This window comes from Fringilla coelebs (assembly GCF_963513975.1).
Source record: "Fringilla coelebs genome assembly, chromosome: 5".
NCBI classification, from domain to species: domain Eukaryota; kingdom Metazoa; phylum Chordata; class Aves; order Passeriformes; family Fringillidae; genus Fringilla; species Fringilla coelebs.
This window is the reverse complement of record NC_140033.1, coordinates 21,886,287-21,899,401: the sequence shown is the minus strand read 5'-3', so window position 1 is coordinate 21,899,401 and position 13,115 is coordinate 21,886,287. Positions and strand designations below refer to the sequence as shown.

Genomic DNA, 13,115 nt, shown 5'->3' with positions numbered 1-13,115 from the left:
GCTTTTCATCTGAAGGGTGGACACAGCTGGAGATCAACTCAATAGCCTCAGGTAAGCAATCTGATCCCATGCCTCTTTGTCCTTCTTGCCATTTGGCAACTGTGCACTTTTCCTTACAATACCCATATGTTGCTTTACACATTTTAGGATTTCAGCTACCATGCTTGTTCAAAACATGAAAACTCCAAAAGGGGGTGGAGAAGGAAGAGGATATTGAGAAACACCTGATTTTGCATTCTGCCAAAAGAAAACCACACAGTAGCTAGGAACAGGAGAGGGACAAAGAGAGAGAGGAAGGGGAAAGAAGGAGAAGGGGAAGGTTTAATTTTATCTTTCCAATTATTATCTATCCCACAAACTTTTACACTGTAGCCATGCCCTTCAAATGTATGCATAAACTTATAAGTTATAATTTTAATGAAAATTGACCTGGTGCACTTTATATGATAAAGTGTGTTGCAGCTACAGGAAGTATTGTTGATAAAACCCCATGCTGTACTGTTTAGTGGGAAACATAACACCATTTTTTTTCCTGAGAGCTACACACAGATCCAAGGGACTGTCAAGAAGAAAACCTGAAGCCCAAAAACGGGAGGAAGCATTCCAAAGAATAAAACACAGACTATAACAATGACAAAGGACTGTACCAGGGAAAAGATTGATGTGGCCTTCCCAAACAAGTTTTGCCTGACAGTTCTGCTGAAGATATCTGAAGGAGTCAATGGGCATGTACTCCAGGAAGCTCCAGATGGTACAGTCTACCTGGACCCACACAAGGCATTGGCAGAGTCTTGAAGCAAGGACTACTAAAGAAACTGAGCTGCTTTGGAGAGAGAGGCACTCTTCACATGAAGGTAGCTAAAGAATAGATAAAGATTTAGCAAGTGAGGGGTACAAAAAAATACCTGTTACTGCACTAGGGTCTCTTCTGTTCCTTATGTTCCTAAACTATCTGATAAAAAGACAAATCCTGAGCTAATGAAACTTGCTCATTATGATGATTTTTTCAGGATCGTAAAGGCAGTGGCTGACTGATGAACTACAGAAGCAGCTTCTGGCACAGCCCCTTGGTCAACTGAGTAACTGATAACATTCAGTGTAAATTGATTTTAGCACAGTACAGGGTGATAGAAAAACAAACCTAATTTTACATACACAATAATAGGTATTAGACTCAGAACTGAGTGTTACCCTTCAGTAATGAAATCTTGAGAGTAACAGCAGCTCTTTGAAAATGGTAATTCAGAGGCTGATAGTGATCAGGATGGGAAAAAAATCAAATATTAATAGTATTTTAGAGAAGGCTAGAGAACAAAACATCATGTCACTGAATAAATCTATGATGAACTCTTATCTTGATTCTGTGCAGGTTCCCTTGCCAAAAAAATAATATAATAAAACTAGAAGAAAGAAAATAAAGACAGTCAAAATTTTATTAGAACCTGTGTATCACACGTGACTAAATAGTACTGCTCAGTCTATGACCACAGAGTGAGGAGAGGATGGAGTTATCAGACTACAAGTGGCAATGACTTACAGTCATAATTATGTAGATGCACAGCTGGCCACTAATTGGAGTGTGTTAATATACACCGCCATTCTAAGGAGCTGAGCATTGTCTAGGGAAAGCCAAAGCTAATATTAAAGAAAAATAGTCTGTAGGGTAGGTGACTTCTTGAGAAAGAAGTTCCCCAAATGCTAATCTTTGTATTTTATTATTTAATTTAGAAGTTGTTTGAAAGTTCAAGATAAATTATCTACCTATAAGATTCCCTTTGTATTAACTGGAATAAGATTCTTTTATTGCATGCAAACCCATTGATACCAAAATCTCAGAACAGCTGCTAATGCAGCTGAACAAATCAAAAATCTGCAAATGTTCCTGAGGTTTACAAGTCTGTAACTCTTTTTCAAATAACACTTTCTTCTTGTAGAACACATGTTGTTACGTGCTCTTATACATTCTAAATGAAATCTCCAGCTTAGGTTTATGAATAAGTTTGCAATTCCGAGGTTCATAAAGGAGGATGCTTGAGAGTAATGGGACATTTATTATAGCTTCACTGATCACTTGTATAATATAGACTGTGTAGGTAAAAACCTTCTGATTATGCAACACCAAGGATTCTAATTTCCCCAGTGAGAAAATTCAGACCTGACCTTCACTTTGTACTGTGTTGTGTGAGTATTATTGCAATTTTCATAGCATGATTAAGAATTGATTTCTTACCCAAAGTATCTCAGGTGGAGTTTCAAGTGATACAAAAGCAACCCAGCAAATTTTTGTAGACTCTGTTATGCCCAGTATGGATGACTATAAAGTTCCTTTTCTGGCCCTGAGAACTAAACCTTATGCAATAGATATTGACAAACTCTCTCTATGGGCACCCAGGTGAAAAGGAAGTATGCAGTTTGTACATCTCATTTGCTTTCACTCACGGGAAACAAAATGAGATGTATAAACTCACTCACCTCACCTCCATCAAACTACACTGGAAGAGCATTAAGATTGCCAAATCCAACAGAACAAATGTAGGAAGTGCTGGAGTTAAGGTGAGCAATTTGTAAAAATAAACTTTCCAGTTTCAAAGAAGCCGTAGCACTGAAAAAAATTCTCAGCTCCAGGTCAGAGAGGGAACAGAGGCAAAGTCAGAAAAAAACCAGTTGCTGACATTTATTCAGATTGTTAAATACTCGGGTATAAGTGTTTGACCTGCCAGATACAGACAAAGATTTACTTAAACATGACCTTTTGTTTAGCTGAGGAACTCTTTCCCAGCCCTCACTAGGTCCCAATCCCCTTGGCTATCACCTGATAAACCCATCAGTCTCTGGCCTTATCTCTAGACTTCAAAGCCTTTAATCTCTATGTACAGTGCTGATGGAGTCCTGATTAGAAGGCAAAGAAGAATGCTTTAAGTACTTTGATATGCCTCTTAAACGTGGAGGGCCTGCTTAAATAAGACCCACCACATTATCAGGAACTTTCAATGTCATGCATTGCAATGCATGTCAAACAGCTGAAATTTAACCAGTTTTGTAGTCAGACAGCAACAAAAATTTGCTCTGGACACAGCCTTGCAGAGATGTTAAACCCTGAGAAGACAGAGCAGAGAAGAACCAGTGCATCTGCCTGCAGACACAGCCACTGATCCTCACAGTACAGATGATTCTGACTCCCATTCATTCCTCAGAAAACACATGTAGATCCTCTGAATAACTGTTTCTCTTCCAGCATCAGCGTTAAAATGCTGTTATATGACAAAGAGATTAATATCTCCAGTTCCACTTATATAAGGAAGATGTGAGGTTCTTAGATGTAGAGACAGGTATTACGTGAATATTTATGTATTTAATTACATACAGTGCCTGCTGTGTGGTGCTTGGGAATTTACATTTCCTTGTGTGCTCTGATACCATTTACATTACTAATAGCTCTGTTCATCCTGCACTGCCTCCAGGAATGTCTTTATGACTTCCACAAGTGAACATTTTGTCTAATTACCTTTCAATAAACTGTCATGTAAGTACAACCATAGATGCTCTGCACAAAATCTATAAACCTTCTCAGTGAACTTGAAGCTGTTGACTGACTCAGAATGATTCCATCTTAAATTCTGTGCCTAGAGTTTATGTCAACTTAATCAGATAGCATTATTTTTTTCATGAAGATTAAGGCAATAGAGCATCAAGTGATATAATAACTTAATATAAAAGAGTTAACTCCCAGAATGAGCTTCAATTTCTGTAAAAACAAAATAGATATTGAATTCTGAAAATAAGAAAAAAATTGTTGGTTCCTCTAAGTCCTTTTCTTCCTATGGCTTCAAAACAATTTTGGTGTGTTGGTCTGGAACTTTATATTGTTTTTTACAATAGAAAATTGCAGCATATTTAAAAGCAATTTTGTCAGTTATGATGAATTGTGAAAACTCAGTCATTAAAAATATAATAGCTACAAAGCCTGTATCTGCAAACTCAGTTTATTTCCTTTAACACATCTGCTTAAAATGGAATAATCTCAATAATTTAAACAGGAAAACTTCTGCAACTCAGTGCCCTTTTCCCAGTTATTTTCTCTACGCATCATTCTTGCATCTTTCTTTTTCTTTCTAAATACTCCACATAAAGAAATGAATGAGATCAATGCTTGCCTGAACATTTTGAAATGGATTCTTGTTGCCGTAGGATTCACTGAAGTATGTGAAGTCATCTATGCTAAGCTGAAAAACAAAGAGAGTAGGTTAGTGAGAAGGAGCCATGGCATCTCATTTAGGTACAGACTTGTGCTGGTGAGAAAAAAAAAATTGTTTACATACCCTATCTTGCAGGAACAAGACAAGATTTCTGGAGTTCTGGGTAAAAAGAGGTTGCAAGAGTGCTGTCAGCTCCTGTGCTGAGACAACTTGTCCTTCATGCACGGCAATGTCTGGATTCCACTGTGATCTACAAAGGAATAATTCGTTTTTCTGTAGAATTTTCTGCCAATGATGACACCTTTCTTTAAATATGCAACAGCAGGTAATGAAATCATCATCTTGCAGGTAATGAAAAAATCATGTTTAAGATCAACTTTGCTGTCCAGTTTACTTTCATTCTACTCAAGAGAAAAAGAATTTGCTCATTTATGCTTGTATCAAATTGATAGTATTACAGTAAGAATGAATAGGGGCAATGTCTCTCTCTATTTTCTTGTTTGTGTACAACAGCAGAGTTGCATCTTCCCATAAAAAGTTACTAAGTGCAATGAAGAAGAACATGTTGAAAACATTCCGAGAGAATTCCCAGATGGCATCCCAACTCCCAGAACACTTTGCAGTGCTGACAGATGGAGGTCAGGAGGAGTAGAACTCAGACTAGATCACAAGTTGTCTTAAACTAGTTTTTTTTAAATAGAACTTTTGTTAGTAGAAGTGTCTTACAGTGCCATTGCACACAGGTTCTCTCCTGAGGTTTTCATGATGAGGGCACCATTCTACAGAAGGCACTCAGAAACCTTTCCAGCAGCAGGAGCTCTCCTGAATGGAATGACTCAAAGCACCCAGCTTACAACTCTTTTGCCAGCCTGTCACTATGAGGACTGGACAGAGAAATAACTCATCTATTTTAGTTCTGCTGCTACAGGAAACAGGCAAAACAAGAGGTGGCATTATTCTTTCAACACCTCATTGGGATTTTAACAGTATGTAACATGGGTCTATAGGGATGAAACTTTTTATGAACATTTTTATCCTAGGTGTTTTGACTAATGAAAATTGTCTTTGGAAAAAACAAATTGAACTTGATGCATAATCTTCCATCTTTGCCCAGGTACACATCAATTGCTAACATCTGAGAAAACAGGTTTTAGCAATTGATGACACTCTACCTGGTTCTAATTACAATGAGTCGAATATAGGCAATTGTTGTGTGCTCTAACATCATTTATTATTGATTGCAATTTGATCAAGTTGAGATAAAAGTTAAATTTTCTAACCCAAAGCAGTTTGCAAATGACCACTGCACAGCAAGCTTTTATGAATGAGAACAACCTCTGCAGTCCTTTACGACGGAGGCAGAACAGGTTAATGAACACATATGTGGGGTTCATTGTTGTTTTTTGGATAAAGAAAATCGAAATTTCACTCCAAGTGCTCCCTGTAATTCCAATGAAGATTGCTAAAAGTGAATTCAAAGTGTCAAATTGCACCCATGGCAGAGGTCAAACCAGGGCAGTCCTGCAGCACCAGGTGATCCCCATCTCGCTGCAGACTCCGGCGTTTGGGAAAGCATGAGAACAAACTCTGTGTGTGGAAGACTCCTTCAGGACAATGTGCTGGAGATGTGAAAATTAAATTCTAGTAGAACTTTTGCCCGTCACTTTACAAACTTTAGAAATAAATCTTGCTGAGATGAAGGAAATGGTTTTTTGTTGGTTGAAATTATCTGATTTTTTCAGTTTTACTCAGCATCTTCGCTTTGTTAATTTGTACTAGGAAATCCACATTAACTTATATTTATGAACATAAACAACTGAGAAATTGCAACAGGCATGCCTCAACTTTTCAGAGAAGACAAACCTCATAATCTAAAAAAATTAAGTATAATCTTTTAAATGAATATATTTGAAAACACAGAAAGTCCCAAAGATTCTGAATGACTCTTCAAGAACTGACTTTCATACTGACTTTGTGCCTTGCATGGCCACATCAAAATACTAATGATACTAAAGAAAAAGCAGATAGAACAAATTAAGAGATGATAAAAAATGGCTTGTGTGAAAGAAAATGACACTGAATATCTTGGTATATTTATTTAAAAAAAAAAAACCTAAATAAGTCCATTTCATACTTCATCTTAGAAAAAAGAAATGAAGCTTTCGAGAGCTTTGGGGACTTGCAATTAAGACTAAAAGGTAACAAAAACACATCAAACAAAATGAAATTATTTGCAGCAGCACAATGATAAAGGCTTTTGCTGTGAACTCAAAACCTCAGAAGTTTAATGATCCTCTTTTAAAGCATACTTGCTTCTAAGAAATTCCCTGTTCCTTGAAGCAGTTCTTGTTAGCTATCTAACCTTGAAAACACCTTTTGTGACACTTTTTAACTTTCAAGCAGCCAACTTTAGTAACTTCATCACCATTAAAAAACCCCTACATCAGTGGATTAATAATTCTATTAAAATGCAGCATTTGCCTAATATTTACATCCACAACATTATGCACGCATTTTATTTGTTGCTTTCTAACAGTGTGCTGAGCATTATGCATGGCAGTAGGGAAGGCTACATCCTTCACTGAGGGAGCTGTTGCTGCCTGCTTGGCTCCACACAACATTCTCAGTGTGGTTCAGACAGGAAATAGAACCACAGAGACACTCAGGCTGGAAAAGACCTCTAAAACCATCAAGTCCAACTGTCAATCCAGCACTGCCATGTCCACCACTAAACCACGTGCCTAAATGCAATATCCACGTGTTTTTAGAACATTTCCAGCTGACTGAACCACTTCCCTGTTCCGATGCCTGACCACACTTGCAGTGAAGAAATTTTTCCTAATATCCAACCTAAACTTCCCCTGGTGCAACTTGAGGCTGTTTCCTTTTATCCAATCACTTGCTAGTTGGGAGAAGAGACCATCCCCCACCTGGCTACAGCCTCATTTGGGGAGTTGTAGAGAGCAATAAGGTCCCCCCTCAGCCCCCTTTTCTGCAGGCTAAGCACCCCCAGATCCCTCAGCCACTCCTCACAAGACTTGTGCCCCAGCCCCAATCAGCCTCCTTGCCCGGTCAGGACATTTTACTGGGTGCTTTACTGGGATCTGCAGGGTGAAGCACAGGAGATCTGCGAGTGCCAGGGGCTGCTGGATACTCTAGGATGAGCTTTCCTGAACGCAGCCAGGCGGCTCATCCCACCGAACTGCTCACCTCAGAGAAGGATGAATGGTGTGGAACCAGCAGCAGGCCAACACACATCCTGGTTGCCCTTGTGACTGCTCACACAAACTCCTGTTCCCAGAGACACACAGCCTCCTACAGCCACCCGTGTGCCAAGCGCAGCGGAGTCCCCACCACTGTGGATGCCATGGGACAGAGAGAGAGAAACGGCCAGCGTTTCTCACAGCGGCTCGGGAGAAATCTCAGGGAGCTGGAAAGATGTGATAACCATTGACTATAAACAATTTGCAGGTGCTGTTTTTCTGCTTTATTTTTCTGTTCCTCTCAAGGGGAAGATGTTTCTGTCAGCCAATAGAATAGAATCTATCGCACCACTCTATAAAACCGCGCGGTTCTTTTCAATAACGCCTTCTTCGCCTTTCTGCGATCCTGCCTCTCGCCTGCTCCTGCCCCGACCCCTGCGCACGAGTGACACGCCACGGCACCAGTGGGGCTCCAAATGACAAGCATCTCTGCTAATGTATGTGTGAGGAGCACACAGCTTTAAGGAATCCTAAGGAAGCTTTAAGTTTGAGGAGACTTAAAACTCAACTGCTCTCTCTATCTTCCAACAAACAATGCCCTAAAGAAAGTGAGGAAAGCAAGCTTAGCTTGATATTTTGTTTCTTTCTTATTCCTCACTGCTCTGACATGACAACATTATGCTCTTTCCTGAACAGTATTCTTTCTGGAATTTGAGCAACTGGGTTGATGGAAACAAAGATTTCAAGATTTCCTGTATCTGGACCCACCAGAAGGGCTGATGGGAAGATAACGAGGCTTCTAGCAGTCTAACTCATGATTACATTTTTGCTTTTTAGCTGGCCTCAGAACTCTTTCCTACACATTATTCTTGTCAGTTGTCTCTATCAGTCACCTTGATTACCATGTAAGAAATCATGTTTTCCCCTGCTCAGGAGAAGTAAAATAGCTTTCATGCTGGCACACAGTATCTCCATAGGTATCAAAAAAAATTATAGCTGAGAAAAAAATTTCCTTTCTATGTTACACCTTCTTTCAGTAGATTTATTAGTAAAGTCCTTGTAGTTTAGGAAACAGTGCAAATGTACTAATTGGCATTAAGACCTTCTCAAAGTTACTTATAAGCTAGGTTTGCCAGAAGAGGATTATTTCCCTATATAAGCGTAGCATAAAAAAAGGAAGTAATATATTTTAAAAGACTGCAGGCAAAAATCATTCCTAAAACAAACACATGAGGGGACAATTACAAAAGCTAATTTAAATTAATTTATTTGCTCAAACTCCTTCTCTTTATCTGTGGAGGGAAAGAAATTCTTCTGAATATTAGTTCAAAATGGCTAAATCAAATGTTTTCAGTGTATTGTATGCAAGAAGAGCCTCTCAACCTTTTCTGCTTCAAAAACCCAACCAGGGAATATTAGTTTAAAGGCTGATTTAAAATAAAGGTCAAATTTTCCACACCAAAGTTATTTGAAGAACATCCAGTGATATAAATTCTTTTGTGAAAAACAGGACAGTGTGACATACTGAGTTATTCCCTAGTTGAATTGAGAAAGAATGTTGTTTTTTTAAAAAACACTTTTCTCCAAGTAGGGAGAAAATACCTCTTTCTAGAGGAAAGAGGTATTTGATTTACTAATGTCTCTGTGAGAACTGGTATCACACTTCCCCTTGCTTTGTGCACTGCATGTGTTTGTCAGCTGCAGGTTTCACCTTTATCTGGCATCTAACATAATCTTTAATAGCATGAATACAGTAGAGTAATAATGCATAAAAGAGACTGTCACATTCTCTAATACAGCTGTCCTGAGTCATGGCTTGGCAAACACTGGCTAGTTCTAAATTAGAACAAAATGTAGCATCCTTCAATTATTCAATATCAAATCCTAACACATAACCTGGGAAAGAGTGATGGAATAGATCAGTGAATCACAACTTCTGTTGATCAATGAATCACTGAACTTCTATACTGGTGGGACATGTTCCTACAGAGTGAATAGATACCCATAGATATCCATAATTACTGCAATTCTGCAGTTAACTTTCCTAAGAGTCTTAATAGGAATTTCCAAATTTCGTAGGCCTGTGGATGACACACTGCAAAGCTCGCATCAGTGGGAAGTACCAAACGTAAAGCACTGAAGCACGGGGTTGGGGGTTAGCAACAGCAAGTTGCTGTTAGTGTTACTTTGTTTTATAAAATAACGAAAAACTTCTTTTCAGTTGCTTCATAGACCTTCACCAGAACTAGTTTTGGCCCCACAAGAACTTTACCTTTCAAAATGCAAATATCATGGTTGGAGGAACTCTTCTTCTACAAAAAGCTGTGTTCCTGAGACATGAAATTTTTTACCCAGTCCAGTATCCTAATTTTCTGCTCTGGATTTGTATAAACCAGAAAAATCTGGAGTAGAACAAGCTGCTAATTGCATCTTGATGGAAAGTTTGCTTTTATGACCACATGGGATTAAGTGATAAGATCTTGTTTTATATACAGTAGGTATGTTTTTTATATAAACCAGGAAGTAGGACAAAGGAAGCACTGGTCTTTTCTTAAATGTTTCAAAGCACTTTTAACCTAAAAACAGTGCTATCCAACATTTACTTTGCTTTTAAATAGAGTGGTATTACACAGGGGTAATACACTCATATGAATGCCTGTCTTATATAGTGGTGAATCACTAAGTATTTTGAATATAAAATTGCCTTGACATTGAAACTTTTTTTTCTTTTAGGGAGAGAAAACAAAGCGAAAGCTATAAAATACAACTTTTTCAAAACATGCAGAGTTTCCAATTTTGGAAATCCATAAAAGATGAGTAAACATATAGCAAAGGTGGTTAATAAGTGGTTAATAAATTTTTCTGACAACTTAAAATATTCAGTATCCACCTGAAACTACTGAATTGCCCAACCTGCCATACTTCTGGAAATCCAAAGTAATGTCACAAATCCTCAAAGTAATCATGAATAAAATTCCTGGTTAGAAAGAAAGAGGTCTATACCTGTTTTTTTCAAAACAGCTTTAGAGTCCTATTTTATAAGTATATGCAAATCCCTGAATTTCATGTTTCTCTGGATCTGTCAAGACTGCACTTGTTTCTAACATCTGATGCATATAGATACAGGAATGTACTTATGAACCGGTATTTAAATGAACATTAAAGTGAAAAGTCAGGGTTCAGAAGTTAGGAAATCTAAGGCTTAAAAAACTACAACAGAGTTTTTGGTCAGCTCCTTTTTGTGTCACTGCCTTATGTTGTGGATTTAAGCCATAACATCTCTAACAGTAGAGTTCAAAGATGCTTTAGGGTGAATAAAGCACATCTACTTCAGATTAGTTTACAGAATTTCTTTACTTCTTGCTCAGCTTGGAACACTAAAATTATAAATTAAAATGGGTAAAATCATCTGTTGGCTTGTTTGACGGCCGAGGTGCAAGTTTATTTATTGGATAATCTTACTGCCCAGAGCTGACTTCCCATATTCGACGGCACGCTATATTCTGTGCAGACACACGCGGAGCAGGAGCAGGAGCAGGGACACACTGCGATTCGATCTCTTACCTGCGAGTGGACCAAAGCAGCATGGGCACATGGTGCACGGACAGAGCCGTGGGGAGCAGCGCGGCCAGGGAGCCGAGCAGCAGCGCTGGAGCGGCGGGGCACAGCCGGGCCATGGCTCCGGCGGTACGGCACGGCCCGGCACGGCACGGCACGGCCCGGCGCGGCACGGCACGGCACGGCCCGGCACGGCACGGCACGGCACGGCCCGGCGCGGCACGGCACGGCACGGCCCGGCACGGCACGGCGCGGGAGGCTCCGAGCGTGTGCGCTGCCGCACTTCCCGCTCGGCTGCAGCGGCGGATCCGGCCGCCCAAGGGCTGGGCTGCCCTCCAACAGCAGGGGGAACTTCAGAGCACGAACTTCCTTCGCTTGAACTTGGGAGTTACTGATATTTTTAATACTTTCGTGTTTGTGATTTAAACAGCTCGTAAAACGCTGCGCTGTCAGTTTCCTCTAACCTTCAAGTGCAAGGGAGAGCCATGAAGTCCGAACTCCTGTCCTGTACAGGCTGATAACAGTTATGTAACTTCAAAATGGAGTTTACAGAGAAGTTTTCTGTAGCGCACAAAATATATTCTGCAGAACTTCTATCTTCTTCTCCTGCTACATATTATCATGTCCCTCAGCTTAGTTTTTCCACATGTATTGAGATCTGGCACCACACATTCGGGTGTTGGCAGGTTTGAAATCCACAACAAACTGCAGATTCCAGCAAGAAGGAAGAGAGAGAAAATGGCACATTCAGAGCCACTGAAACACAGAATTGTTAAGCCATCTTTTGCACGGAGCCATGCTGCCCCAGAAATCAAAAATATCTTAAGTCGGGGCAAATCATAATCACTTCAGAATGTGGCATGACTTCAGTATTTCACAAGACTCATGCAAGAACAAAATAGTCTTAGAGAACTCCTTCATGCCCGGAAGCAAATTGCTCTGGGATGCTTTTTTGTGCCTGCCAAACACTGAGCAGTTTCTGCACCGTGTGACTACATTAGGCAGCAGCAGCCTGGGCACATGTTTGGCTCTGGGCACAAATGCCTCCTCACCATCAGAACAGGATGTTAGAGATCATACACAAAAGAAGTTATGAGCTATGTTAAAATGAGTTGTGTTAAGTGAAAAATAAGGAAGCACACTGAAAACTGTACAAGATAACAAAAATAGAGGTAGGAAGACATGCATGTCTAAATCTGAGCACATGTAGCCAGATCAGTTAAGTCCATTTGCCTTGAATAACAGTATATTGTTATAGTGTGCTTGCCTAATATAAGGCAATTTGTTCATCAACTCAATCTGAAATATGATTTCTCAGAAAAAAATTAATTTTAAGGGTAGCAATAAAACATTGTCATGTTCCTTTTATTCTCGATGTTACCTTTACATAATGCAGAATTTAACTGTACTTTTTCCTCTTAACCTCAGAGATCTATTAGAAATCCCACCTGTTCCCTTTAACAAGCCAGTGTGTGTGTTTGTCTGTTTAAGGGTGTGTACAGGTAAGACACAAACCAGACCTCAAAGACGGAGGAAGCACCTAGACAGAATAAAGGAATTGCAGAATTTCCAACAAAACTCAATTTTGCAGGACAATATTTGACACGCTAACCAATTCACACACTGTTACAAAAACATCACCCTAGGCCCTACATCAGATGCACAAATAGTGTGCAGGCCTGATCACATTCAGAAGAGCCAGCTGGGTTCACAAATCCATGGTTTATTGAATGTAGCTTCTTTGGGATTGCTGGTGACAAAAGCAGCTGCTGTGGAATATATTGCATTAACAATATGACTGCAATCACAAGTTTAATTTCCTGTGTCAATACCCAGCATAACTGACAACCCAAGACTCACCAAAAGGCATGCTTTTTGTGGAGGGCAAGAAAGACAAGCCTGTCAATCTATCCCTTAAAATTTTGTGTCAAAAGCTCATCCCCCACTGAGGTACAAAATTGAGGTATATTTTATACCTTATTAGCCACTACTGTGCAAAGCGCTGTTGGTGGGACTGGTGTCAAACCTTCCACTCTGTGTAGTTGCATTGTATGGAATATTTGCTGGCAGGAGGTGTACTAGGTTTGTACAAAACATTTCTGGGCAATGAGTGGAACACAGCCACACGGTTCCTCCCCTTCCCTTCCCGTTCCTCCCC

General features: G+C 39.7%; 1 protein-coding gene across 1 annotated transcript in view; it reads right to left on the bottom strand.

Moving 5' to 3' along the window:
* LOC311153862 (V-type proton ATPase subunit S1-like) overlaps window positions 1-11,253 on the bottom strand; it is a 50,355-nt gene extending 39,102 nt beyond the window's left edge. Inside the window, exons 1-3 of the mRNA XM_084205937.1 lie at window positions 10,964-11,253; window positions 4,320-4,446; window positions 4,155-4,223 (exon numbers count right to left, since the gene is read on the bottom strand). Of these exons, the coding sequence (XP_084062063.1) occupies window positions 4,155-4,223; window positions 4,320-4,446; window positions 10,964-11,076 (309 nt within the window). The 5' untranslated portion in view covers window positions 11,077-11,253. The remainder of the gene's footprint in view (window positions 1-4,154; window positions 4,224-4,319; window positions 4,447-10,963) is intronic.
* Between the last annotated feature and the right edge of the window lie 1,862 nt (window positions 11,254-13,115).